The following is a 27,483-nucleotide window of genomic DNA, read 5'->3' as shown; positions in this document are numbered from 1 at the left end:
AAAAAAAATCAAAACTATGTCTTTCTCTCTTTATCTAATATCGTCTTTCGAATACGAGTTATTAGTAAAAAAATGAAAAAGCAATTTATTGACGATTGATAAATAATAGAGCAAGATATTTGTATATATGTATATCCCTTGAAACAATGACATTATACAATTCACTACTTGTCTAACTCAATAATGTAATTCAGAGTAAATTAAATCTGATTTAAAACACAGATCTCGAGAAGCTAATGATGCGCGAATACGATTCTTACGTTTACATCTGTAATAAAAACTGGTTATCGTCGCGGCTTCAATTATACTAGCGCATATAAATCATTTTCTTTTTTTGAAATTCATCATGATTCCAATATTCGCTGGATTATTAAAATCTTATATCATTATAAGAATCACAGAAATCGATACATACCGTACGAAATAATATGCGAAATAAAGATTTATAAAAAAAACAAAGAATATTGTATGTTATTTCTTTTTATTAATAATAGATAGACTGTTCCGGCATTCTTTCTCTCTCTCTCTCTCTCTCTCTCTCTCTCTCTCTCTCTCTCTCTCTCTCTCTCTCTCTCTCTCTCTCTCTCTCACACACACACACACACACACACACACACACACACACATTCCTCGGACAAACAAAAGGACGCGGAATCTCAATCGTACTCATTCGTGCTTCTACCGGGATCACGCGATCAGCATGCATTTGTCGAGCTCCACAAACGCGGAACAAAAATTCCCCTCGCAAGGCAGCTTGTGAACAGTTTCTATCGGAATAATCTATTGGTGTGTTCCATTCGATCCCTCTAATGCATATTATATTACAATTTTTCGCCTATTTCGAAGAAGGCTGTTCATACATGGCATTCGCACCGTACAGTCAATCCGGATCGATTGAATCCGGAATAATTAAAGTGGAAACTGGCGTTTCATTTACCTTTTTCCCAAGGGCAAAGAAGGTTCACTTCAACAAATCGTATTGAGTGCAATCAGCCCAGTGTAGTGATCGTTATCACGTTTTTTCTGGGCGAATCGTAAAAATATACATGTATATATAATCCATTTATATATATATACACGAATAGTGGTTTTTTTTCACACACGCGAATACAAGAATTCGCGATTATTATTCGTGAACGACGGCGTTCGACATGACATATATTTTATACACTGACAATAAATCACCCTTGACGTCTAAGTACGGTGAATGCACAGTTGGCGTAACGTACCATTTTATATGTCACCAATATAATTGTTCCATGAAGCCTTTTTAATAATTGTCCCTTCCTCTTCCCCCTCTCGACTGATCGTTATCGCGTCCTCTACCGCGATTGCTGTAGCCACTCCTGCCCATGTTGTCACCACCGCGGTTCATGCCGCGATTAGGTCCGTTTTTGCCAAAGTTGCCAAAATTGGAGTTGAAATTGTTCAACTGAGCTTGCGGATTCTGACCGCGAAAATTGGGCCCGAAGCCCGGCCGATCGAAGTTCATGGGACCAGCGTTGGGCCCACGAAAGGCGTTAGGCGGCCCCTGAAAATTGTTGCCAAACGGCGGCGGCGGACCCTGATGATTCGGTCCGAATGGTGGCATCGGGCTCGGCCTGAAGTGATTCGGCCCGAAATTACCGTTCGGCGGTGGCCGGAAGCTGGGCCCGAAACCACCGGGTGGCGGGGGTCCGTTGGGCCCGAAGCCTGGATGATGCATATTGGGATGATGCGGCATCATATGTGGCGGTATCGGGCCGTCCAAACCGGGATGCGGTGGTTTGCCCTGCATTCCGGGATGTTGCGTCATTCCAGGATGTGGCACCAAACTCGGTATCGGTGGCGGCATGTTAGGATTAATATTCTGCATGTTATGATGATTCGCCTGCAAATGCGCCATGCCGGCCATGTGGCCGTGTATGCTGTTACCCATGCCGCCCGGGCCCATCGTAGCTATGCCGTTATCGCGTTTGTCACCGAAGCTGGCATACGTGCCATCCGATTTGCGCGGACCGTCGCCCATGCTCTTCTCATCATCGGTCCAGCGACCGCCGTCGCGATCCCGCTCGTCATACATATCGTCCATGTCCAGCAGCTTTTTAGGCGGGAAACCGATGTTGCGGAAGTCCTTGTCCGCGAAATTGTTGCCACGCGACAACTCGTACTCGTTACACGAAACGGTTCTACCGAACCTCAGATCCTCGTCGCCGCGACTGCCACTCCTCGCGGAATCACTGTGCGAACCGCCTCTTCTGTGGTCCTCGTCCTGGAAGGAGTTGGCCTCCGCGGCATTAGATTTGCCGAATCTTAAATCCGTATCGCTGGACTGCGAATCTTCCGTAATCGGAATACCGCCGAAAACCGGCTGATGGATCTTGGACGTACGATCGCTAGCTCCGCCATCACTCCAACCGATTAGCTGATCGAACTTACGCTTGCCGCCGCGATTCAGCGTTTTCAACAGCTCAGGATTCTGTGCAAACTTTGAGCTAGGTAAGGGTGGCGGCAGATCTATATCTGGTACTTTGGAATAGTCGATCTCGCCGTCATCTTGCAGATATTCTTCGGCCTCGTCCACGTTATCCGGTGGACCCACCACGTCTCGTAACTCCTCTATCTCACCGGAGAATACTAATTTGTTTATGGCTTCGGTTCCTTTACTAATCGCCTCCGCCAATTTCGAATCCGCTAAAAAACAGAATTGTATATTAGTAATTCAATAAACGTGTATTTTTTCATTGTACCATCAATAAAATGCTTCTTTACACATATTTTTCAAACACACACTTTATATAATACTCACTTTCCACAGGAATCATTTTCCCATATAGTATAATGGCGTTGGGCGTAACTTCGTTCAATGGCACAGCGCCTGGCGTAGTCTCTATTAATTGATTAACGAACGCGTTAAGTGCTTCGACCTGCTCCATATCCTCAGCCTCCATTTCATTCCATTGAGCTTGGAAGTTTCGTGGTATCGGTTTGCTGTACGGAACTTTCTTGTTGGCAAACTTTTTGCCCTCGTCCACAGCATGATCGAGGTCTAGACCCGGAATTCCGCTACTCTTGTCCTCGGATTCACTGTCGGCGTTGATTCTGTCCTCCGGTCCCATACCAGGTATCACCGCTGCTTCATCGGCTAAAGCAGGTAAAAGGGATTAAAATATTTTCGTAAACTATATATCATATATATATATAATATTTGAAATATATTAAAATACTTTTTAATAAAATATTTCTAATACCGATTTCATGATCGTCAATGCCAGCCGATCCAGCCGGTAACGTATTGAGATTGTATTTGTCTCTCATCAGGTCTCCCGGTCTGTTGCGCGTCCAAAATTTGGATGTGTGATCGTTGCTGCCGGAACACAAAATATGTCCCAACGGATGCCAAGCCAACGTCCATACTATGCTATCATGCGCCTGTTCTATCGCTCCTACCTCTTTATCCGCTCTGAAAAAATTCAAGATAAAAATTATACGCAAATTTAGCTTCGAGCAATCGAGTGATTACTCTAGCGAAGGCATATGATATATACCCCACATGCCAAAAGAGTATGGCACCATCGCTACCACCGCTACAGAAGAGACCTTCATGGCTCGGATGCCAAGCAACGCTAGACGCCTCCTTCTTATGACCGCGGAACGTCTGAACTTCTTGACTAAGATTCCTCAGATCGAACAGTTTTAACAGATGATCTCTCGACGCGGTCACCAACCAGTTACCGTTCTCGTTCCACTTTACATCCATCACGGTCGACTTATGCGCATGCAAAGTCGCCAGGGATTGTCCGGTCTTCGGATCCCACAGTTTCACCGGTTGCTGATTGTCCTTGCTGCCGGAAATGACTAGACTCTTTTGCGGATGCCAATGAACGCATTTGACATCTGCACCATGACCTATGGCGAAAAACATTATATGAAATATACTGAATCAACTTTTTATTTGCTAAGAATAGATCGACATAAAAAAAGAAGAATAAAGATATTATAATTTTAAATCTATCTTTAAATCTATTTTTTATCATTTTTCTTATATATAAAAATTTTTTAAAAGGTAGAAAATATATAAAATATATAAAATATTTTTATAATATAAGAGAGAGATACATTAAAAATACTAATATATAATAAACTAAAATATGTAAAATAATAAGTGTACGTTGAAACAAAAACATTTAAGCAATTGAGTAAATGAAAAAAATATGATAAATTCATAGATAAATTACAAGAAAGATTTTTTTTTGTACCTCTGAGAATTCGTTCCTCGTGACAGCGAAGAAAATCCCAAATTCTGACAGTTCCGTCATCGCTGCAAGTCGCCAATTTGTGATCCGTTGGACTGAAACTACCCGCCCCAAAAAAAAGAAACAAGTTACATTTGAACAATGCACTATCATATATAATATAAAAAAAAAATTAATTATGTAAATCTTTTATATTTGCCGATATATCCACGACGTGAAGAGTTATGAATAAACTCAAATGATTGATTACAAGGAACATTGGAAAAAGGTATTATCAATTTTATCTTACATACCGAAAAACTCGCAATCAATTCGAGAGAATAAAATAGTAATTTAATATTCTGAAATGGCTAAGATAATAGAATATAGTTGTTGATTTTACGAATTTTTATTGAAACTCTTATTTTACAGAATCAGAAATAGTTCTGTATGACAAAGTAAAAAAAAAAAAAAAAAAAAAATAAGAAAGATAAAGCGATTATCGGGTAGAGTGAAAAAATTATATAGTAAGAAAACACACATACACACGAACACACACGCACACACACATGAACATCTTACGGACACTGTTACAATATAACTTATTAAAGTGATTCTAATAAATTGATTGCTAAAAAATCAAACATACTGTATATTTATTACCAATTCGTTAATATATATATTATAATTATTACCGCACGCACGTCGATATATGTATACATATATATGTGTGTGTGTGTGTGTAAATTATTTATATATATATATGTACATGGAAGAAGCAAAATAGAAAATTATCAATACTGTGTGTCCTCGGGAACTTTTTTTCGTGAAAAGTTATTTAAATTAATTTTTTTTTCTTAGAAATATCTGTGTAGAGAAATGTATTCTAGTATTGCACCGATTTATATAACTAATATATATCTTGAATATATATTATGTGATATGGATAATTAGCGAGAAATTAATGACCTTATATAAATGCAAATTAATGCATCGCGTGATATAAATTATATGTATTTTAATATGAAATTTTGAGAGGCAAAAATTTATCTATATAGATAATATTATCTATTAGATAATATTAAATACATATCAAGCTGTTATTTTTCGTAATGGGTCATAGTTGCCGTTTGATGATTCTCCTTGTTTGTTGTTTGCTGATATCGAAAGCATTGTACGCGTGAAGAAGCAGAAAAAAGAAATGCGAGCAAGTGTGTATACACAAGAGCAGTACACATATATAAGTAAACTGTATATTGGCCTGAAATAACTTTGAACGTATGTAAATAGAGAACATATAGCCGACAAATTTCTTACGAATGCGCCATCGAGGAATAGACAGAGATCAGTATAATAAAAGGAATGTTTTTTTACATGTATAAATATATATATTTTTTTAAATAAACAAAAAACCATCCGCGACAGTCATATCTGGCACTCAAATAAGATCCCATTTTATGTGTTGGGTAATGCGTGCGAACACAGTTTCATCTTGGTGAAACTGAATATTATCCTTTGATGCCACATGACCACCGAGTGATGTATTAAGAGCAATATTTTTTTCAAAATTTAACGTTTATTGCACAAAAAAAATGTCCGAAGTGTACATGAATCATGTCATCTTATCATTTGTCTCTGTTACACTCTCTCTCTCTCTCTCTGCCTCTCTCTCTCTCTCTCTTTCGTCTGCGAAAGAGCACAAGTGACACAAAACGAAAGATAAAATATTTTATTTTCATAGCCATGCAATAATAATGTGACGTCTTTATTTAATTTTATTGAAACTTAAACGATATAAAGAAGGAGACACAGGATATTTCATCTTTTATTTATCATTATATAGGAATCTCGACTAGGTATTACCATATATATATATATGTATATATATATATATATATATATATGTGTATATTTCTCTTTTATTTGTTATTCTAAAGCATACATCTTTGCCGAATAAATAATCTAGCCACATAAACTCCTTAAAACGAGAGCCGTAAGGACCTAATAGCACTATATGATAACTTAATTAAAATTTGCGTGCCACTTCTCAATATGCGATAAGCGCATTATCGATACTATTGTATATGGACAGAATAGTAAATCGAAAGTTAGGTCCCTAAGACTATATAGATACAAATCATAAATAATATATCGATACGCGTAATATAATGTACGCAAAAAAATTTACACTGTCCTCTTATATTATCAATTTTTACATCGCGATAAAAATAATTACTTATTAAGTTCTGCAAAATCTATTGAAAATTTATTCTTAAACCGTTGCGCTTAAAAGATATGATTGCTACAGCATAATGGAAATATTTTCTATTATGATTGAAAATAATTTAAAAAAAAAGAAGATTGGAATTTGACTCTTCAAACTTTTATTTTTCTAATTTGAAAATCTTCTCTTAATTCGGCAAAAGATATCGAAACTTCTTTTACGTAGAATCTGATCAAAATGTTCAACATCAGCATTTTTCACGAATATGGTTCATTCCACATGGTTCATAACGCGCAAATGTATTTCATATATTTATCCAATGCTAAAGACTTGTTAAAAATCACCTGTGTACCCATACAAGAATCTCTATTACTCTGCCAGAAACGGCACAAAACCAGAAAAGGAATAAGAGAATAAGAATCACGTCCAATATCTTAACTACAGCAAGGATGGACGGATCATCGGCAACAGTGGCGCGAGAGACGTAAGGACTAGTGTGGTGGATGGTATACCTGAGACCTCTAATCGCTTCTTTGTGCGCTTGAAACATCTTGACGTTGTTCATATTGCTCTGCCAATATTTTACATAGCCTGCATGGTCCCCTGTTACCATCCAGCTCTCATTGTGCGACCATACCATTGTCCTTACTGGGCTGTCGTGTGCCTAAACAGAGGAATTAATTTTTCCTGTCAAAGCGTAAATGATGATATCTCATTAAAAACTTTTTTCTAAAAGTCATATAAATATAAATTCAAATATATGATTATTTAGCAACATTAAATAAAAAATTATATTCAAGTTATCTCACATATATACAGAAAGATAGTTTCACCATTATATTCAATTTATCTCTACAATAAAATTAAGATTTTCTATATTCTGCGAAATATTCTCAGAAGTATAGAACCAAAATTGAAAAGTATTTTATTCCTCGCGAAATATTTTGATATAAAATATATATAAATAATTTACATTTGAAATATATTTAATTTTTATCATGTAACTCCAGTTTAAAATCTAATTATATCTAATATGTATATATACATATAATATACCTGCAGAATAGTTTCAAAATTGAAAGTAAGGCCATTCCACAGTGTGAATTCTCCACTCGAAGCACCAGTGACAAGACGTCTACCCTCTGGTGTCCAGGCCATACAAAAAATCGGACAACGCATTTTATTGGTAGCCGTTTTTACGAACCTCGTGGTAACTGCATTTATTGGATTGTCAATATAACTTGGCGGAGGGAGTAAATCGGGATAGTATATTACGTCTGGCTGAAGTGCGCGACGATCCCTGTAGTCCCGCTGCCATACGCGATTCTGCAGAAATTCAAAAGTTTATCTTCAGTTCAAGTAAATCATTTTGACAAATTTACGCAATAAAGTATATGAAGAATATTTACTTCTAAACTTTTGATGATGGCCGAATTGTAATCGACAGTCTTTCGCATAACGGATTTCCTAAGCCTTTTTCCATCAAACTCATCCTGCAGAGTATCTTGTCCTCCAGCGACGACTTTTGGAGCATGATAAGGTCTGAACGGCTTGAAGAAACCGCGACTGCCCTCTCTATGGTTCGGATAACGATGCTGATAGCTACCCGATGTGTTAATTGTAGTTAAGTTTGGTGGTGGCGCTGATAAATTTGGAGCTGTTGGCGGTGGCACAGACATATTGGGTAAGCTTACAGCCGGTGGCGGATTCGCAAACTGAGTAGTTGCAGACATGATGAGAGGATGTATATGTGCAGAATAATTTCAATTAAACTTTTTGTCCAACTTGTACAGACAATAAGAATCAGGCATGTTTTATGCCTGTAATGACATTATGGCATTAAAGTGACAAATCCATTCTTTCAATGAAACCTGTAAAAGACAAGAAATATTTTTTTTATTATTCTAAATATAAAATATACCATCAATCTTCTATTATTATTGTAATAAAGATTCTATAGCAATAAAATGTATTTCATAGCCATATGAGGGGCACAATAAATTGCTTATCTTTTATTAATTATATATTCAATTATTGTACTATTTAAAAATTTGCATATAACAATCAAATTAATCAATAAAGCAACATTAATTAAAATTGATATAATCGTACACTATATATTATTTATAATTTATGATCACTTCCAATTATTTAAAGTTGCTCCAATCCGATTTAATTGTCAATTATTATTTGTAGCATATAATTTATAAAGAGAAAGAAGAGAAACCTACATCAATTTTGTATCATTCTTCGCGAACGAGTCACCATGACTCGATTATGAAAAGAAAAAAATATATATATATATTCTTTAACGAAATCTCTCTAACTCGATATATTTCTTCTAATTAAAAAATTATTAATCGAATAATCAATTGACATATCGTATAGTTAACCAGTAGTCGAGGAAAGCATATACATACACGTCACGATGCACCACAAAACACGTTGAACTGATGAAGAGTACACAATTTGTACGGTGAAGACGCCCGCATGAGATTTCGGAGATTCTCAGTTCCTTATCGATCTCATCGGGACTCAATATAATCAAAATCGCCGAGACGAGTAGATCTCAGAAGTTTCTTCTGTTCACGCGAAATGAGAACGTACACAACCACCAGTTCGGCCGCCACGCTTCCTCGAAACTTTCCGAGACGGTTTCTCGGGCGTCACTCGCGAACCGTTCAGCGTGTTCGATTCCGATCCGGAGAGAGAGGAAGAGCTTACGGTAAGGCGAGACGAGTCAGCGGAGCCAAGAGCCGAAATCAAGCTACTTCTTCTCCAGTTAATAGCGTGTAACAGACGAACTGCGAGAATGTGCGCCCGCCGCGAACGCCATTACTCTCTCTCTCTCTCTCTCTTTCTCTTCCTCTCTCTCTTGGGCGACGACATCCGTCACTTCGGCCGCCACTTCCGCCGGCGTGACCAAGATGGGAAACTTGCCACGCGAAAAAGTTCGATGACGCTCGCTCACCGAGTCATTGTATCGCGCATGTCAGGAATATCTTCACTTCCGGTTTGAACCGAAAACTCCTACAAAATTTTTCTGTTGGATGCGCTTGTTTGGATGTTGTAAATTTAATGTACTACATGGTCACTAGAGCGCGCGTGACATCAACCATGATCTTTTCTCGTTGACGCTCAGCTGCGATTTCGATTATTTATATATTAAAATCGTATAATTAGTATCGTGTCGCGTTGATGTGGAGAAATGAGACTATAACCTAACCTGAATCAATCATAGCCGGGGTGTCCACGGTCGGCTTTATCAAATCCGTGACAGTTATAATTCAACGCGACGTTTTTGCAATTCACACAATCGTATTTTCGCTTTGAAGAACAAAATAACACCGCGCTTTAAAAAATTTTTGCGTTTTCCGAGTGACAAAAGTTTACGTGACTTGAGTTCTCTCTTTGAATATATATATATATATATATTTTGTCGACAAGTGTAAATTTCTAACCTCAAAGGTATAAAGTTTTACAAAAATAAAATTCTTGTCGATTGTATTGTTATATTCGCTAATTTAATGTCTTAATATTAAATGTTCCTTCCTAATATATAATCTTCCTTTTCTTTTTAGACTCATTATTATTAATCGAGAAAGAAAAGTGTTTGAAGGAGACATATTGCTTCACGTTATGACAGAGGAAGGAAAAGGAACTAAGGTAACGCACATGCCACATCATGTGCAGCGAAGATTGTGTCAAACCCGACCGCCTTACAGACAAGGAAAAAGATTGACTGCAGTCAAGGTAGCATTGGGGGCTTGTATCCTACTCTAAAATCAAATTTTTATTCTATTTGCCTCATTAGAATTAATCTCCCTTGTATTATATTAGATTAAGAAAGTATTTGATTTACCTATTATTAATTATATGTGTATATGTGTATAATTGCAATAATAATTATTTTGGTTTTAAGAGAACAAATTTTTCAGCTTTACTTTTATGGAAACACATTAAGATTTGTTATTAATGCAACATATATACATATACATATATTTTATAGATATATACATACATACATATATATATATATATATATATATATATATATATATATATATATAATATAAAAATAATAACAGTAAATAACAGTAAAATATGTTTATATATATATATATATATATATATAAAAAACATATTTTACTGTTATTATTATAAATTGGTAGGAAACGTACAATAATTATATTTTTTCAGCAATTTATATATTAACTTCAAACATGTTAGGTTGTTGAATATTGATTTATGAATATATTATGATAATTTTTAATACTTTAAACTTTAAATTGTGAATGAAAATTTCAAGAATATTACATTAATAAATGATTATATGTATCGTCCGCAATATTTCCTTGACGTAGTAGCTCTGTGTAACAGGTTTACACAATTAACGATGAATCGCAGCATTTGCTAATATGTGGTGTGCCAAAAGTGCAGTTAAGTGAAGAAGTGGGAAAGCTTGTTTATTCTTATGGAAATGTGAAAGCAATCCAGTTGGTGACTGAATATCCATCAGAGGAATTTACAGAAACATATCATGTGCATTACGCACGTATTCAGAGCGCAAGGTATATATTTCTCTGTCAAGGAAACAATGTTTAGCAAACCACTAATATTTTTGATATATTTCTATATATTACATTTAATATATTTGTGAATTATTCTCTGTATAGGGTAGCAAAACGACTGATTGATAATAAAAATTTTTTTGGAGGGATTTTGCATGTTTGTTATGTTCCTGAGTTAGAAACTCTGGCAGAAACAAAAGCAAAACTTATACAACGCCGTAAAGATGTAGCGATACAGATAAAAAAAAATCAGCAAGACTTAACAAACCCAGCAAAATTTATTCCAAAGTATGTTTTATCAATAATATTACATATGCATACAGTAAAAATAATATGTAATAATATATGTACACAGTAAATATTGTGTAAATTTTTTAATCTGGTAAATAAGTACATTATTTCAGATATATGTGAATATATTACAGAGCATGCATAGTCTCAAATTAATATTAAATATGTAATTGTAGAGAACAATATCATAGAAAAAAGAAAAATCCTGCTTTACCCCTCACTAAAGAACGACTCAAACATTGCTATCCTGGAGAAACATTGTCATCTATTTGTAATGGAATACCTCAGAACATAGATCCACGACCTGTACTTGAACCTCGTTTACCGATAAACTGGAATTATAATAGCAGCATTGCATCTGGATCAAAATCATTATCAGCACCATATCAACCGACTGAAGCAGTGATGCAGACAGGGATTCAGAGGCCAAACAGAAATCCAAAATTAAACGTGCAAAAGAGGAAAAATTATAAAGGCCAATATGTCGATGATAATGCGAAAGTTAAAATTTTTCGTCCGCGATTGATAGATACCAGAAATATCGCGAAATCAAGTTCCATTGAGAAAACAAATGTGTTTTGTAACGTAAAGAAAGTAGAGAGTGGAATTACTGTGAAGTTATTGGAAAAGTCTGATACTGCAAAGAAGAAGATTGTTATAAAAGATCCAAAGTATATATTCCCAATATATTTGCATATAGGATATCTCAAACTTTAATTTTAAAATATAAAAATACAGATTGGCTTCAACATTTTCATACTATAACATAATGTGACAGTATTCTCTTGAGATATTCTATATATCTTGTACATTATAAGTTTCTTGTTCTGTATATCATTTTAAATCTTATATTATTTTAATCTGGTCTTCAAATGTATTTTCAGTGTAACGCATTTAATACAATCCAGCAAAGATCTTCAATATTCGATTCAAGCGGCGAAATCTCAAATTCGTGCAGTGATGCAGAAACATGACATTTAAATAAACACTTAAATATCTTTTACAAACTGAATTATTTATAAATATAAATTTGGAATATAGATTTTTATATTTTATAATTATTTATTTATTTCAAAATGAATATATATGACATAAATCCATTATTGGCAATTGTGATAACGTTTAAAATAAGTTTAATTTTACTGTTTTCTTCCTATTCTATTTTTTATTTTAAAATAAATTAGAACCGATTTAAATGTCATTTTATCTCTCTCTTTCACTTAAATAAGAACTGTAGCATTTGGATCCCAATGATGTCCATTTTTACTCTTTACATTATAAATCTTATATGGTGGTGTATTCTCTTGCTGTGTAGATACAGTCTTATTTCTTGATAAGTGTTGTGGCGAGCTTATTCTTTGTACTTGATCATTATTAGATCGATTGCCAAAGGGTGTCCGATTCTAGAGAAAGAAAACTATTTACTAATATCTATAAACATAACATAACTTTATGCATATGCATCTATATAATTTCATGATATCATAAATTACCTTAAGCATTTCAGTTACAGGCATTTTGTTCTCAGGATTGAAAATTTTTTTTTCATTTAATGGAACTATAGCATCTATTTTCGTGCTCTTTTTTCTTTCTGCAAAATTTCCCTTTATCTGACAATCCTCTTCTGTCTTTATTGGTTTTGGTAAAGCACTAATCATGGCACATTCATCAAACATTATAATTATATCTTCTCTAGGAGCTTTTTTTTGCAATAACTTTTCTATGATGTTTTTCTTCTCCTTCTTACCTGTAATATTTTCCTCTGATGATACTGAATCATGCCATACAATTTTATTGTCATCCTTTATATGCATTGTTTTCATATCATGTTTAATATCTTTGCAATTATCTTCTTTATCTGTATCATCTTCGTTTTTTTCCTTTTCAGTTGCAACTATTTGTTCGCCTGATATCAATGATTTTTCCTTCTCATTTTTATATTTCGGGTTCTTAATAACTGTAACTTCCTTCTCGCTTTCAATAACACTTGAATCAGAATCAGATTTTTGGGATGTGCAGAGTATATATGATTCATTCTGTGTCTCCATATCTAACGTTTCCGAGGTTTCCGAAGCTGTATCAGATAACAATTGTATTTTTGGAATACTAAGTGATGTACTGATTTCTCGATGTGAGTTTGTCGGATCGTAAATATCCGATTCATAACTGCCTTTGCGACTCAAAGTTTCTTTCGATCGCGCCTTTATTAACAAAAGAGATTTCGGCATTAAAATAGGCGTTCTATCGAAGTCTGCAGCTGGAGATCTAGGATCTAATCCTAAAATTGTGTAACGTTCCTTATCAATCGGTGTAATAGATTTTAGACCTTCCACGATATTAATATTTGGCGTTAAATAATCTTGTGTTCCATCCTGTAACAGATATACATTAAGGATAAAAAGTTTTTTACCCTGAAAAATAATTGAATTTGCTTATAACATTAACAATTTATACACACAATAGGCATGAAAATATTTGCTTTGCATATTAAAAAATTAAGTTGCAAATTAATAATATTATTAGATACACAAATATAATGTATTATGTAAATATTAAATAACACATACTGATTCTGATCCTTGATCACTATCTATTAATTTTGGAATAGCACTTTTTTTTGGTGTTAAAGGTAGCATCACTACATCCATATCAGTTTCAAGATATTTTTTTTTCTGTAAATATTCTGGAATTGCATTAAGTGCTCTTTTGGTTGCTGTAACTGGGGTGCATCTCACCTATTTAAGTAATGATATATATTAAACTTCTTTTTTAACATTAAAACTAAATATACTATATAACATAAAAAATTTTTCCTTATTCTACCATCGCTAGAAATTTACCTCAATTGGAGTTCTTGAGATTTCCACTGAAATTGAACGTGGATCACACAGCACCTTTTTATTAGGTAATGTTGGTGTGCACATATTGTTATCTTGCATAATTGCCTGTTGCATAAATATATATATATATATATATATATATATATATATATATATATATATATATGTTTTTAGAATATAAAATTAAATATATAATACCTCAATAGGAGTTCTTAAGATTCCTGCTGAAACTGAACGTGGATCATACAGCATCTTTTTTTGAGATAACGTTGGTGTACACATACTGCTATCTGTAGCCACTTGTTGCTTAACACCTTGTATCTCATTGTTTTCTTTGTGGCTTTCATTAGTGTGAAACAACTTGGTCATGTAATTACCCATTATATATCTAAATAGATAACCAATATGTTATGAGAAAGTTCTACTTCTCTCTTGCAAGAAAAAAAAAATCAAGTAAACAAGAACAAAGATCCGTTTTATAATATAATAAACAGAAATCGTGTACAATAATAAAATTGATCCACAAAAAAAATTATAAATATATAGAATTATAAACAAAATATAGTTTCAAATAAATATTTATGTCTAAATTATACAAAGACGCAATAGACACGTGAGTAGAATGATAGAGAAATCGAATTCGAATATCCTGGTTTTTGATGATTAAACTTATTTTAAACTTTGATTTTGTGTTCTTAATAATTACTTTCATCTAATGTTATTTTATTACTCTATTAAAATAAGCCATATAGCGATACGTACTTATATAAATTGCACAACTCACAGGTCACAGGGAGTAAGACAAAATCGGATGTGTACAAATTTGTAACCAACGGATTTCAAAATTAAAATGATGATAAACGTTTGAATGATGTCAACCGCGATGGAGATTGGAGATGCAAAAATCAAACGCTGCCAACGTAACGCATAATGAAATGAACCGATCACGCGTCTAGTAAAAAATCATACCTAAAGTACCCGTAAAATAGCGTTTAATTGACCAATCAGGACAAAAGGAGCAAAGATTCCTTTTATTTGATTGGTCAATTCAATGCTACATAAGATTTCGGAACACAATTTTCGAGTTTGCTTACAACACCATTGAGAGGCGTTGTTTTCTAGACCACGAGATAAACAATGAATATTTTCGACATGCGATTTTGGATTTCGGATCTCCCATTTTTTGGAGGTTAAGAATATAAGCATTTGTGAATGAAGGATTTTAGAAGGTAGAGCGTAGAGCCGCCTGCTTCCTTCTTTAATCTATTTACGTTCTTTGATCCTATTGAAGGGTCGAAATAATTTTCATTTTCAACCTTTGTATATACATATAGAGGCGCATAAAGCGAGGATCGGGATCGAAACCGAGCCAATTACTTTGTCATTTTTAAGTCGCCTCATCACAATATATACATTTATATTATACTAAACAATTTGTCACAAGAAACTAACGTGGAATTTTATCCACAATTGACAGTAAAACTGTAAAAGAGCAGCCGTCACAACATGCTGAAAATTTTCAAGTGTTTTAAATGTGATTCGAGCTTTGATCGTCCTTCCCAACTGGATTATCATTATCGGAGTAAACATCTGGGAGAAAGATCTCACATATGCCAAATATGTGAAAAAGGTTTCTTTCGTAAGGCAGATTTGCGTATGCACTTGAACATTCATCTTGGTACGAATTTTTATATTTGCGAGGTCTGTGGAAGAAAGTTCAATCATATATCAAATCTTATAAGGCACTGTAGAATACATACAGGTAAAGTATCGAATGTCTAATGTATAATAAAAATATAGATATTTCTTACATTGGAATATATATAAAGTAAAAAATAAAATTAATTTGCTCAAGATGTACAAGTATGAAAATATGATAACTCTAAGAGCTTAATATTTTCATTTATGTTACAGGAATTAAGCCATATGTATGTCCAATTTGTGATAAGCGTTTCACGCAAATTTCTTCATTAGCAAAACACAAACAAATACATACACCAAAGGACTTTATACAGCAGTATTGTAATCCTAGTCTTATTAACAATAAATCAAAAGCCAAGAATTGTGCATTGAATAAGAACAAGGTAACAATTCATTATTTTTATTGATTTTATTTATATTTATATTATCAGTATTACAATAGAAAGTTTTAAGTATTGCTACAAAGCAGTAATTGATTGTTAAACATCAATGCTGTTGCAAAATCTTGCCAAAGAAGTTTCGATTATATTCTCTGTTAAAAAGTTTCAAAATAAAAAAATTATTCCAAAAATATTATATTATCAAAATGTTATAGTTGTAAGAAAACTATGATTAAATTTATAACTTTTTAATGCTAATTAAATATATAACACTTAGATACGTTTGAGGTTTATATATTTTCTTATTTTGAATTTTTCAGACAATAAATGATGACATACAAAATAAAAATCATATGACATTTTGTATAGAACAAAAATGTGTCAACCAGAATACTGCTAGAGTTTCAGATATACAACAAAATGAGATAATTTTCGAGAAACACAATACTGATATTGGAAATAAAGCATGTTTATCCTTGGGAACTGTTGTTCATGTTGCATCTAAGCAGGTAAGTACTTGATATTTTAGATTTAATTATTATAAAATATGAATAAATACATCTGATATAAAATGTATGAAAAGTTTGAAGAAAGTAATTTAACAGAAAATGAGAGTACAAATTATAATTATTGCAGGACCATTGTGCTGAGATTGAAGAAAGACTTAAATCCATTAATTTACCCATGAATAATAATGTTGTTTCAAATTCTCCTCGAGATAGAGCATACAATGAACAAATACAATCCAAAGACATAGCTTATCAATTTTCTAAAAACAATTGTATCTTTCTATCCCAAGATAGAGAACCAAATGCTGAATCGGACATTCATAATGATGAAAATATTTTGAGATTAAATGGCTCAGACACATATACAATCCAAGAAACTTATAAAGAGACTTTCACAAATCATGTAAAGAATTCATCAAATGTAGAAACAAATCTGCAAATCTGTAATTTCAGTGAAGTTTTAACAAACAAAAAATTTCTGCCCAAACATATATGCAAAGAAATTATCAATGAAAATAGAAAAAGCAATAAATTATTAAATGATGATAATCAATTGTACTTGGAATTTTCTGATTCGGGAATGTTGAAATTAAATGAATCGCGATGTTGTTCTAACACAGATTTTGTCAACGTAAATGTTAATCATACAGAGAAATCCCAAAATTCTGAAAGTATTGCTGCTAATGACGCATTATACACTTCTGTTGCTAAAAATGATCAAAACAATTTATTGCAGTGCAATGAGGAGATTCTCAATAACTTGAATAATGCAGCGTTCAATAATGAAGAACCAACATTGCGTTTAGTACAGACAGAGACTGGTGAGCAATTTTATGAATACGTAATAAATAATTTAGTGGAAAAAATGCAAAACGTTTCATGCGGAAAAAACTTTGAGAATACAACAGAGGGAACTGCGAATGCTTTCGAAGATTGTGAAAAAATAAATTCAAATTTGAGAGAAAGTAATAAAAAGAATAATCACATAGAATATCAACAAAGTTTGGAAGCTCTTACTATAAATAATGAATTTAATTACGCACAGCTTGAATCTCATGGGGGGGAAAAAAATTTCTCTGTGCTATGTCATGGCGAACATTTCCAACAAAATTCACAACAGGCCTACAATTTCGAGAATTTGGAATTATTGGAGTCGCATACGGATTTTGACAGATATGTCGAAACGGGCTTCGAAGCGTTTGAAAGACTAAATTACGAAAAATTTGAGAGATTTTTAGAATTGGAAGTTGCTGATATCGGTGTAGAATTTTCAACGTACAAAGAACCTTCGATGATACGCTTAATCCAAAATGATGGTGAACAGCTATTGGAACTATTGCAGGATTCTCAAATTATCGAACAAGAAAATCAAAATTCCATACAAACTAATAATCTCAATAAAGACTGTTCAAACGTTTTGCAGGATAGTAATAAAATAATTGATTGTCCCAAAAATAAATCAGACTTTTTTACATATGTCGAAAATAATATGCCATTAGAAAAAAATATTAATAGCAATCAAGCCATGGAGAATATTGACAAATATGTGGACAGTGGTATAGAGCATTTATATAGAGACATAATTACCAATGAAAGTATAAGTAATGAGAATTGTAGTGGGATATCAGAAGAACCAAAAAAGCTGAAAATCACTTTGAAAAGATTTCATTGCTCTGTATGCAATAAAACATTCTCGACGGCCTACAATTACAAGCAGCATATCGGCATACACTTTACAGATCAACAAAAATTTCATTGTAAGGACTGTGGAATGTCGTTTGCATGGAAATCTACTCTGAACAAGCATATTGTAAACAATCATAGCTTGGATGGACCGCAAAAGTTCGTTTGCGAGATTTGCCCAAAAGTCTACAGCACTTTGTCACAAGTAAATGTAAGTCATTCAAGATATATAGATATATATATTTATATAATTCATTATCCTTTTTATCCTATATCATAAAGATAATTAACAATTTGTTTTACATAGGAGCATGTAAAGAGAGATCATTTAAAGCAACGCGATCATGTTTGCCTGATCTGTGGCAAGACTTTTTTCAAGAGATTTGACCTGAAAATTCACAGTAGAACACATACGAACGAACGTCCGTACGTGTGTAATATCTGCAGCAAGAGCTTTCATCATCAGAGCCATTTTATTCGTCACAAGCGCATACATACAGGTATTAAACCATACGGTTGTGTATATTGTCCAAAGAGATTCACACAAATGAGTTCGTTGAAGATGCACCAACAGAAGCATGAGGTCTGTATGGATTTCACGGATTATCAGATCGATGAGGATGATCCTATTACACTGGTGACATTATGAGATAAAGGCAAGTGATTATGAGAGATAAATGTCTCGTTTAGCTGTAATATTAGCAATAACACAGTATGTATTACAATTTCTATTTTACCATTGTTATAATCTCATGTTGATATTTTTTTAATTAAAACCATGTGAAAAAATATCTATATTTATTTATTTACATCGAGTGAATTTATAATATAGAGATACATTATATATATATATATACATTCTTTTATATATTGAATTATTTTAGAATCAAGTCGCGAAATTAAGGATTCTTGGTTTCACGAATGGATAAAATAATTTAAAACGGCATAATTTTGTGAAAAAAAAAAAATAGATATGAAAAATTAAATATAGTTATAAATGCGATCGAACGATATCACGCGAATCGATATATGCTTTTCTTGAGCAATCGAATCCGATAGCGAGAAGAATATTTGCGCATTTGGCACCCCTGCTGTGCGAGGGAAGGTGGGGGAAAGGCATGCCGTTTACGAAAACGACATAGAATGAAATAAAACCGCGACCGGGGCTCGTCGAGAAAGAGGTGTCGTTCTTCCGAACGTGCGGTATTTCAGGCGATATTCGAAACTAAATTCAACTCGACTTGAAAAGCGATCGATCGCGGGCGTATCCGTTGTTGATGGCACTATGATCGATACCGTTCGCACGCATCGCAACGGCCCATGGACGTAAATTTATGATCTCGATGAGGTTGATCTCTCGCTAACGGAGTGACACAAAACAACGACACACCTCTACGGAAGATTTCCGAGTGTTCTTCAGTGATTGCGATCTCCGAGGGAGAGAAAGGTAAAGAGAATCGCGCATCCCTCGTGATTATTATTATTATTATTATTATCATCGCCGCTAATAAAAACGCGTCTAATATTACGACGTGACTCACACGCACAAGTCGTCACGCTCGTGCGAGGATCCTCCGCGTGTTGTAAAATCTTCACACGCGAACGAGTATCGTCCCTTCGGCGATCGCGAGATAAATAACACATACGCATTCTTCGGGGTATCGTGGTCAAATAGCTATTAACTCTCGTCCCCCAGGTAATCTCGGAGATTGCCGACTCAGCGATCCGACAATTGTATGATACACAAATTTAATTGGCGACCCTAACCTCACTTAACTGCGATTACTCGCTCGGTCGCGCTATCTCTCTCTCTCCCTCTCTCTTCTTTCCCTAATTCCGTCTTTCTCTCTCTCTCTCTCTCTCTCTCTCTCTCTCTCTCTCTTCTCTCTGTCTCTGTCTCAGGCACGGAGAGATGTCAGTTTAACGCCGACGAGAGGAAAGTCCAGTTACATACGTTGCTCTCGCGACTGCACCCGATTATTTCAATATAGTGCTTAATTAATTCGCTTGATAATTACGTACGTAAGAGCGTTAAAAGCTTAATCATTTTGTCTTGACGGGATTACCTTGGTCCCGTGTCCCGTGCCTGTATGAATAACTCGAATCCCTGCACTAATTTTACATCTTGCATTTCCATTATTCCACGCTTCTTCTCGCACTTCCGCGATATCGTTCCTCGAAACGACAATAGAGTTTTTTTTTTATCTCGCGTATCGAGTGATGATGCATTGATTTATGAAAAGCTCTAATGTGTATTATATTTGTACTAATTATATGCCCGTATTAATATATAATCGTGTTTCTGTGTTTACATAATGATTATAATACAAATATCACTTTGTTTTTCTCTCTTAAAATGTCTGTTTTGTCGGTTTTTTTTCCGCCTTCTGCAGATCTATTTATTTTTCTAATTTGTACACTCGTCTTATAATTTGACCTCTTATTATTGCGATTTTGTATAATGAGATATGTTTTTGTTAATATCCGATTCCAATTGTAATTTCTGTGGCAACTATTGACAGATTTAATGGGATTTAAATCGATGATCTTAGCATATTAATATAAAACTCGTAAATGACTCATGAATTTTTTTAAATCAATTATTCAAATACAATATATTTTACACTTTTTTATGCGCCTGTAAGATTTTATGTATAAACAAATCAACTCTTTAATATAAATACATATATAAAATATAAAAATTATTAAAATATAAATGAAGAATATTGGATATTTAAATAAAAGATTGTAAACTTTTGTATTTCAGCAGACAGAGGGATGCCACGTAGCAAGCGTAGAGGACCTTCTAGCACAAATCATACTCCTATTGATATGTCAGTAGCTGGCGCACATGAAGACAGTTTACCTAGGCATCCTTCGAAACGATTAAGACATACCTCTAGGTAGATTTGAGACTGTGTACTTTTTATATAAAAGTATTAATATTTATTATTATTCATTGAAGATATAGAGTTACTGTTTTATATAGAGTTACTTGTATACAATATAATTGCACGTATTGATGACATTTTATATAATCGCATTATAAAGATATCGAGAGAAATTATTAATTAAGAATAATATTAAAACATTTCAACTATATTTACAATATTTTACAATATTTTACTTGTAATACTGTCTTATCATTCTTATATATGTAAATTATATGTAAGAGGCTTGTAACAAGTTTTTTATAATGTGTTAAATATGTACAATATTTTTGTACACACATAGTGCCAGAAGATATACAAAAACTGACGATATATCCAACGCGTCGGCGTTTTCTCAGAAGCGTTGCATCACTTGGTTTAGAGAGTATACCTCGCCAGATGATCCGGATACTCTTGGACCGGAAGGAATGGAGAAATTTTGCGAGGATATCGGTGTAGAACCTGAAAACGTAGTAATGCTCGTTCTTGCATACAGAATGAACGCTCGCCAAATGGGCTTTTTCACTCTGAGCGAATGGCTGAAGGGTTTCTCGGAACTTCAGTGCGATTCTATTAGTAAAGTACAACAAAAGCTCGAGTACCTAAGGAATCAATTAAACGATCCACACACGTTTAAAGGGATTTATAGATATGCTTACGACTTTGCCCGAGTATGTGCGATGTTATTAGAACGCACGCAGATACGCATTATAGATGTGTACAAATGTAATATAGATACATTTGGATATCATTGTACAGTGTTTCTGATTTGTTTCATTTTAATTTTGCAGGACAAAGATCAACGAAGTATGGACATGGATACCGCAAAAGTAATGTTACAGCTGCTTTTGGGGAAACATTGGCCACTGTTCACACAGTTTGCTCAGTTCCTAGATCAATCCAAGTACAAAGTGATCAATAAGGATCAATGGTGCAACATATTAGAATTTTCACGTACAATTAATCACGATTTATCTAATTATGATTTAGATGGAGCGTGTAAGTGTATACAAGAAAAATGCTTATGCTAATGTTACAAAAGGCGTAAGAAATTATCTTGAATACATCTTCTGTTGTATAATGTATGATTCTTTTAGGGCCAGTAATGCTCGACGAGTTTGTTGAGTGGTTAAAAATTCAACGAGGCGAGGCATCGTCATCGATAGAAGCGAGAGGCAGCTGAAAGATCTTGTAAGAATAGTCCATTGAAATAAGAACAATTCGTTTCTTTATCATGATATTCTGTTAATAACAAAATTTCCGTTCATAAATCATAATCTCGCAACATTTTTTTTTTTTTTTTTTTTTTTTTTTTTTTTTTTTTTCCCAAAGAGATAATGACGTATTGTAAGTAGCTTAATATGATTTTCAGTATCTCCTATACGGACTCGGCTGAAAATCCTCGTTTGATATCGCTCTCAGTTATTTATCACCATTTACAAATTAATCCTCCAGGATTTGTCGCAGAAAAACTCTTGTGATTAAAAATAAAACTATTTTGATAAGAGAGAGAGATTTACTTGTGCAATTTGTAAAAATAATTTGAGATATAAATTTTCAAGAATAAGTAAGTTGAGATAATACAACTTTTTGAAATTGTGTTAATATTTAAGACGATGATTGCCATTTGACTTCCAGTGATTGTAGACTGCACATTTTATGTCAATGCAGATTATAAAGGTTCTTTTCACGTTATTTTTTCAATAAAATTATATATATCATTTAAATAAATCGATAATCGCAATGCCTTTACATGGCTTTCATATTACATGACTTTCACATTCCGTATCATTAAATTAATAATATCTGTATATTTATAAACATACACAATTTTTGAACAAATTCTGTTGTTAACTTTCTGTGTACCTGTGTTGTAAATTTTATGTAATACTGACATTTTTTACAAAATTTAGGTATATATAATATTGTCAATCGGAAACATTTAAGAAATACGCGAATATCACTAAGTAGAAATCATTGGTGAAAGAAATAAGACATACATTATGGCACAGGTGCTACTACAACGTTTAGTATTCCTAAAAATGGTACCACAAAATGTCAATATCATGTGCTATTTAGTCAAAATTAAGTATAATTCCTGTAAATGCTAAAATTATGGATGTACATTAGAATAACGAATTCTTATTAAAACACAATAATATTTATTCAATGCAACTATTTCTCGATCTCTACCGATATCACAGTTTATGCTTTATTAACGGGGGGAGGAAGGGACAAAATTTATTAACAAAAAATAAACTTATTTCATAATTATTCACGTACAAAAGTTTCCCTGTTAATACGCGTCTAGATATAAAAATAAAATTGTTTTATCCAGTAGTAATAACAATGTATGTATCTAAATCGACTATTATCTCGTTCAATTTCTGTGACCATCTCGTATCTCGAATCTTCAAGACTTAATATTTCGAATCACACACATTACCAAGAATTTTTGCGAATATTTCGAAACTGAGTATGTGTGTGGTGGTTGTATTAAATAACTATACAAAATATATATTTATGTTTGATAAAATGGCGCTAACGCGCAACACTCATTTCGTGAATTTATGAAATTGACTTTTGAATTTATATATGTCAATAAAGTCACCTGTAAATCAATTTAATGAAATGCAAGAAGACACATAGCAATCTACAATATCGATCATGGATTTCCGTTCAATTTTTAATGCCATTTTGGGAATATTTATATATTTCTGAATACTTGAATATTTTTCTTGTACATGTATCTCTATTATAAATAATTGCAATTAGTATCATATTAACAATGCATATACCTTTTGCATTTTTCTCATAGCTTCTAAATACAAAATTTTTGGAAAGAAAATATTTATTAAATATTTGTAGATTTACATGTTGCAAGTAAGTTAAAAATGTAAATTATAATTCGTTCCAGTCTGTTGCAACATTACTGCCATCACTGGAGAATGTAATGTATTGGACGATATAATGAGGAGTGAATAAAATACCTTTTCCAATATTTCATTTATCTTTCTTGATTTCTATTCTTGATTAAAATGTTATGTCGCAATATCATAGAGATGTATATCAAAAGTATATAAAAAACACAGGGAACCTTATTATTCAAATTCTCGATCTAAATTTAACATAAAACGCTTTTTTTATATGTAATGTACAATTTACAATTATTTACATATATATATATATATATATATATATATAAATGTTCTCTCGAAGAAAATTGTTAGATCTAAATAATTTATCTAAATAAAATGGATATTAATAATATATGTTCTATGCACAAATAATTGTTTTAAAAAATATGGAAATAATATAAATTTTAGAGACTATCTATATATTTTGAAAATACTCAATGGATTTTATAACACAATTTCGATTAAAACGCTATATATATATAATTATAAGAAAAATTGGCACTGTCCTAAAGTAAGGATAGAAATACTGCCGATAGTTAGTAAAAGACATAAATATCTACCTTTGATAGGTATTCTGAACAATTTGGCGCACATCTTCAGAGAAGATGTATATAAAAGTATACTATCAAGATCTTCTCCAGGAGTGGTTTGATACACGAACGGTCGGATACGTATCTCGTGTCCTACAGCTCGGATCATGGAGCAAGCATTCGTTAAGCGCGCAGCCTGAAAAAAAGTAACATATGCTAATGAATCTGCACAAGTCAAGAAGAATGATAATGTGATAGTATATATAGTGGATGCAGTATGTCACCTGTATAAATGGAGCAATTGATATCAAGATCCATAATACGATATTCATCACATTAACATACGTGATTGGATACATATCATTCGTATTATTGATATAGTATTGAAATAGCCATACAATACCCGCCGTAGCCCATGATAGATTCACTATAGTATAGATGCATACAGCTGGGCCTAATCCGTCATTGAAGTATTTCAACAGTTTCTTGAATTCGTCGATGTCCTGTAAGTCACGCGAACGGAAGAAGAAAGACTTTGTCGAGATACAAGAAATATTATTGGTACATATGAATCACAAACCCTCATCCAATCGATGGGTAGTAAGATGTGCTGGAGCAATTTTCCACGTAGAAAGTAAAGGTGCGACATCAACAGCTGTCCTTGTAAGCAATAACTTGTTATAATAGTTCCCTGAATCATATCGTGCCATAAGGTACAAACGACCAACAATACTTTCAGCGTTATCTTTACTTGGTATGGACTTGATACAGAAGATGAAACATAAAAATAATTCAATCTTCGAACATTTTTCATTCTATAAGCAGATATTGATGTGTATTAGCAATATAACTACCCATTCTCCATCCACTGAAATGTTATATCTCCCTTTGCCATCTGAATATTCACAGTAATCAATGCCGTGATCATCCACACTATGCTCAAAGCTATGAACAACCATAATATACGTACAAGACGCTTCTGATTGCCCCGATTTATTGGATTCGAGGAGAGCAGGAACGCTCTCTCCATGAGACTCTGCAGCTGTTCGTTTTCTTTAACGCGAAACAAGTATATCGTGTACAGATATGCGACTAAATGTAATATACTTGGAATCAAGTAGCTGAATATCATATTTCCGTAGCAGGATGGTTCTTTTTCATCAATATTTTGCTCTTGCACTAATATTTTGTAACAGAATCCACGATCTCTCCTACAAAACGGCAAACATTTCTTTTATTTTAGCGTACACAAATTATTTATTAAAACAAGATAATAATATACTGAGATATAATTACATATATATATATATATATATATTTTTTTATTGGTATATATAAAAAAATTTCTTTAATATTTATATTATATGTATAAATTTTTTATTTTTTTATATATATTATTCTTATATATAAAGAGAGAGAAGCATGCGCGAAAAAATAGGATAATAAATGGTATTACCTAAAACAGGCCATATATTGTAAAACGTATCCAATACATATAAATATAGTGACTTGAAAAGTATGAAGGTTCGCCAGAATAGAACATTGTAAGGAATGGTCAGAGTCATCACTACTGGTTGGTCTTAATCCCATTACACTCAACAATCTCAGGTATGGTCTGAGTATTTTGTGTTTACAATAATGAAGTATCGCAGATGTACTGATAAAATTTTCATAATCCTCAGTGATTTCATCCACCTGCTGCGTGCAATGGACAGAGCATTTATTAAAAATCTCTATGCTGCATATCATAGAATCTAAATCAGATAATGAGAGCAAGATATATATAATTTATCGAAAATTATGGTATTGAATTTAATCAAAAGAGCAACTTACAGTGCTTTGGAAAGTTGTTGGTATGCTTGTTAATATCGATGGGATAGAAATCTCCGTACCTTCCTCACGATTCTGCTGAGATGGATCTTTACCATTTTTGGGCTTACTATTAGATTTTACCTACAAATAATTTTATTATTATTAAAATGTTTTTATTATAAATTATATATAAAATATAAAAAGAGAAATTTACTTACATACTTTATTTCATTAATTTTAATATCTTAAAAATAACTATATATTAAAAAAGTTCAATTTCAAATATATTGTAAAAGAAGAAGTTGAATAAGCTTTATGAATTTTTATAGTTTCACAGGATATTTTGAAATTATATTTTAACCACATTTTATAAATACATACAAAATAAATTCATTTGTTTTCACATTAAAATCAAAATAAATCCCCGTTATAACTTAATATTCAGTTGAAAGACTATTAAATCGATATATTAAGAAATGAAAAGTTGTATCTTGGTAATAGTGTAAATAGTAAAAGTGGTAATAGAATCTTTCAAACTAATCAACTTTAAGTTTCTTGATTTGAATATCAGAGTTTTAATCATGTTCTAATAATAAAATAAAGAAATTAAAAAAAGATAAAGTTGATTAATTTGAGTTTTGAGGCTTGATTGTAACTACAAGATTATCAGCAAAAAAAATCTACTGTAATATTATTTATTGAAAAATCCTTACTCGCCAATCAAAATAATATAGTTGACAACTTACCAATGCCATTTGAAACTCCTTGATCAAGGAGCATACATTGCTCTTGAAAACTTGGAAAGAAAATATTTATATCAATAGAGTGTTTGACATGTGGCTCACTCTAGTACATGAATATAAATGATATCAGTTTTCTG

General features: G+C 32.9%; 6 protein-coding genes across 18 annotated transcripts; 3 read left to right on the top strand and 3 right to left on the bottom strand.

Moving 5' to 3' along the window:
• Window positions 1–624: 624 nt before the first annotated feature.
• Window positions 625–9,271, bottom strand: Wdr33 (WD repeat domain 33). Of its 2 annotated transcripts, none has more exons than XM_070297468.1 (9): window positions 8,859–9,271; window positions 7,848–8,309; window positions 7,495–7,764; window positions 6,951–7,102; window positions 4,239–4,336; window positions 3,528–3,888; window positions 3,231–3,442; window positions 2,789–3,124; window positions 625–2,673 (listed from the first exon to the last, which is right to left on the bottom strand). In XM_070297468.1, exons 2-9 carry the CDS (start codon window positions 8,169–8,171, stop codon window positions 1,271–1,273), a joined length of 3,156 nt encoding a protein of 1,051 aa, XP_070153569.1. In that variant the 5' UTR covers window positions 8,172–8,309; window positions 8,859–9,271; the 3' UTR covers window positions 625–1,270. The 2 variants fall into 2 exon arrangements, with proteins under 2 accessions (XP_070153569.1, XP_070153570.1); XM_070297469.1 differs by lacking the exon at window positions 8,859–9,271 and having other exon boundaries at window positions 7,495–7,580; window positions 7,714–7,764; window positions 7,848–7,936.
• Window positions 9,272–9,514: 243 nt separating this feature from the next.
• Window positions 9,515–12,661, top strand: LOC138934170 (uncharacterized). Its single transcript, XM_070297624.1, has 6 exons — window positions 9,515–9,906; window positions 10,020–10,191; window positions 10,819–11,009; window positions 11,115–11,297; window positions 11,477–11,971; window positions 12,185–12,661. Exons 2-6 carry the CDS (start codon window positions 10,078–10,080, stop codon window positions 12,279–12,281), a joined length of 1,080 nt encoding a protein of 359 aa, XP_070153725.1. The 5' UTR covers window positions 9,515–9,906; window positions 10,020–10,077; the 3' UTR covers window positions 12,282–12,661.
• LOC138934168 (uncharacterized) lies at window positions 11,286–15,017 on the bottom strand. 2 transcript variants are annotated; one of them, XM_070297622.1, is made up of 6 exons: window positions 14,903–15,017; window positions 14,339–14,528; window positions 14,141–14,245; window positions 13,868–14,035; window positions 12,794–13,672; window positions 11,290–12,703 (listed from the first exon to the last, which is right to left on the bottom strand). In XM_070297622.1, the coding sequence occupies exons 2-6, from the start codon at window positions 14,519–14,521 to the stop codon at window positions 12,521–12,523; spliced, it is 1,518 nt and encodes a 505-aa protein (XP_070153723.1). In that variant the 5' UTR covers window positions 14,522–14,528; window positions 14,903–15,017; the 3' UTR covers window positions 11,290–12,520. The 2 variants fall into 2 exon arrangements, with proteins under 2 accessions (XP_070153724.1, XP_070153723.1); XM_070297623.1 differs by lacking the exon at window positions 14,141–14,245 and having other exon boundaries at window positions 11,286–12,703.
• Window positions 15,018–15,284: 267 nt separating this feature from the next.
• LOC138933913 (zinc finger protein 107) lies at window positions 15,285–19,184 on the top strand. Of its 3 annotated transcripts, none has more exons than XM_070297126.1 (6): window positions 15,285–15,369; window positions 15,618–15,902; window positions 16,055–16,224; window positions 16,542–16,730; window positions 16,858–18,624; window positions 18,721–19,184. In XM_070297126.1, exons 2-6 carry the CDS (start codon window positions 15,647–15,649, stop codon window positions 19,060–19,062), a joined length of 2,724 nt encoding a protein of 907 aa, XP_070153227.1. In that variant the 5' UTR covers window positions 15,285–15,369; window positions 15,618–15,646; the 3' UTR covers window positions 19,063–19,184. The 3 variants fall into 3 exon arrangements, with proteins under 3 accessions (XP_070153227.1, XP_070153228.1, XP_070153226.1); XM_070297127.1 differs by lacking the exon at window positions 15,285–15,369 and having other exon boundaries at window positions 15,377–15,902; window positions 18,721–18,913; window positions 18,976–19,184; XM_070297125.1 differs by lacking the exon at window positions 15,285–15,369 and having other exon boundaries at window positions 15,377–15,902.
• Window positions 19,185–19,439: 255 nt separating this feature from the next.
• Sccro4 (DCN1-like protein SCCRO4) lies at window positions 19,440–25,045 on the top strand. 7 transcript variants are annotated; one of them, XM_070298145.1, is made up of 6 exons: window positions 19,440–19,860; window positions 21,184–21,316; window positions 21,648–22,014; window positions 22,135–22,342; window positions 22,441–22,534; window positions 24,261–24,354. In XM_070298145.1, exons 2-5 carry the CDS (start codon window positions 21,192–21,194, stop codon window positions 22,524–22,526), a joined length of 786 nt encoding a protein of 261 aa, XP_070154246.1. In that variant the 5' UTR covers window positions 19,440–19,860; window positions 21,184–21,191; the 3' UTR covers window positions 22,527–22,534; window positions 24,261–24,354. The 7 variants fall into 7 exon arrangements, with proteins under 7 accessions (XP_070154246.1, XP_070154243.1, XP_070154242.1 ...); XM_070298142.1 differs by lacking the exon at window positions 24,261–24,354 and adding an exon at window positions 24,831–25,045 and having other exon boundaries at window positions 19,441–19,860; window positions 21,181–21,316; XM_070298141.1 differs by lacking the exon at window positions 24,261–24,354 and adding an exon at window positions 22,716–24,231 and having other exon boundaries at window positions 19,441–19,860; window positions 21,181–21,316.
• Window positions 24,568–27,455, bottom strand: LOC138934425 (uncharacterized). Of its 3 annotated transcripts, none has more exons than XM_070298136.1 (7): window positions 27,350–27,455; window positions 26,625–26,744; window positions 26,248–26,489; window positions 25,646–26,002; window positions 25,372–25,552; window positions 25,076–25,294; window positions 24,568–24,987 (listed from the first exon to the last, which is right to left on the bottom strand). In XM_070298136.1, the coding sequence occupies exons 1-7, from the start codon at window positions 27,356–27,358 to the stop codon at window positions 24,745–24,747; spliced, it is 1,371 nt and encodes a 456-aa protein (XP_070154237.1). In that variant the 5' UTR covers window positions 27,359–27,455; the 3' UTR covers window positions 24,568–24,744. The 3 variants fall into 3 exon arrangements, with proteins under 3 accessions (XP_070154237.1, XP_070154238.1, XP_070154240.1); XM_070298137.1 differs by having other exon boundaries at window positions 26,248–26,486; XM_070298139.1 differs by lacking the exon at window positions 27,350–27,455 and having other exon boundaries at window positions 26,248–26,545; window positions 26,625–26,711.
• Between the last annotated feature and the right edge of the window lie 28 nt (window positions 27,456–27,483).

Source organism: Polyergus mexicanus, unplaced genomic scaffold, assembly GCF_030449975.1.
Source record: "Polyergus mexicanus isolate NDT 795.1 unplaced genomic scaffold, iyPolMexi1.0 SCAF_6, whole genome shotgun sequence".
Lineage (NCBI taxonomy): Eukaryota > Metazoa > Arthropoda > Insecta > Hymenoptera > Formicidae > Polyergus > Polyergus mexicanus.
This window is presented reverse-complemented; position numbering and strand designations above follow the sequence as displayed.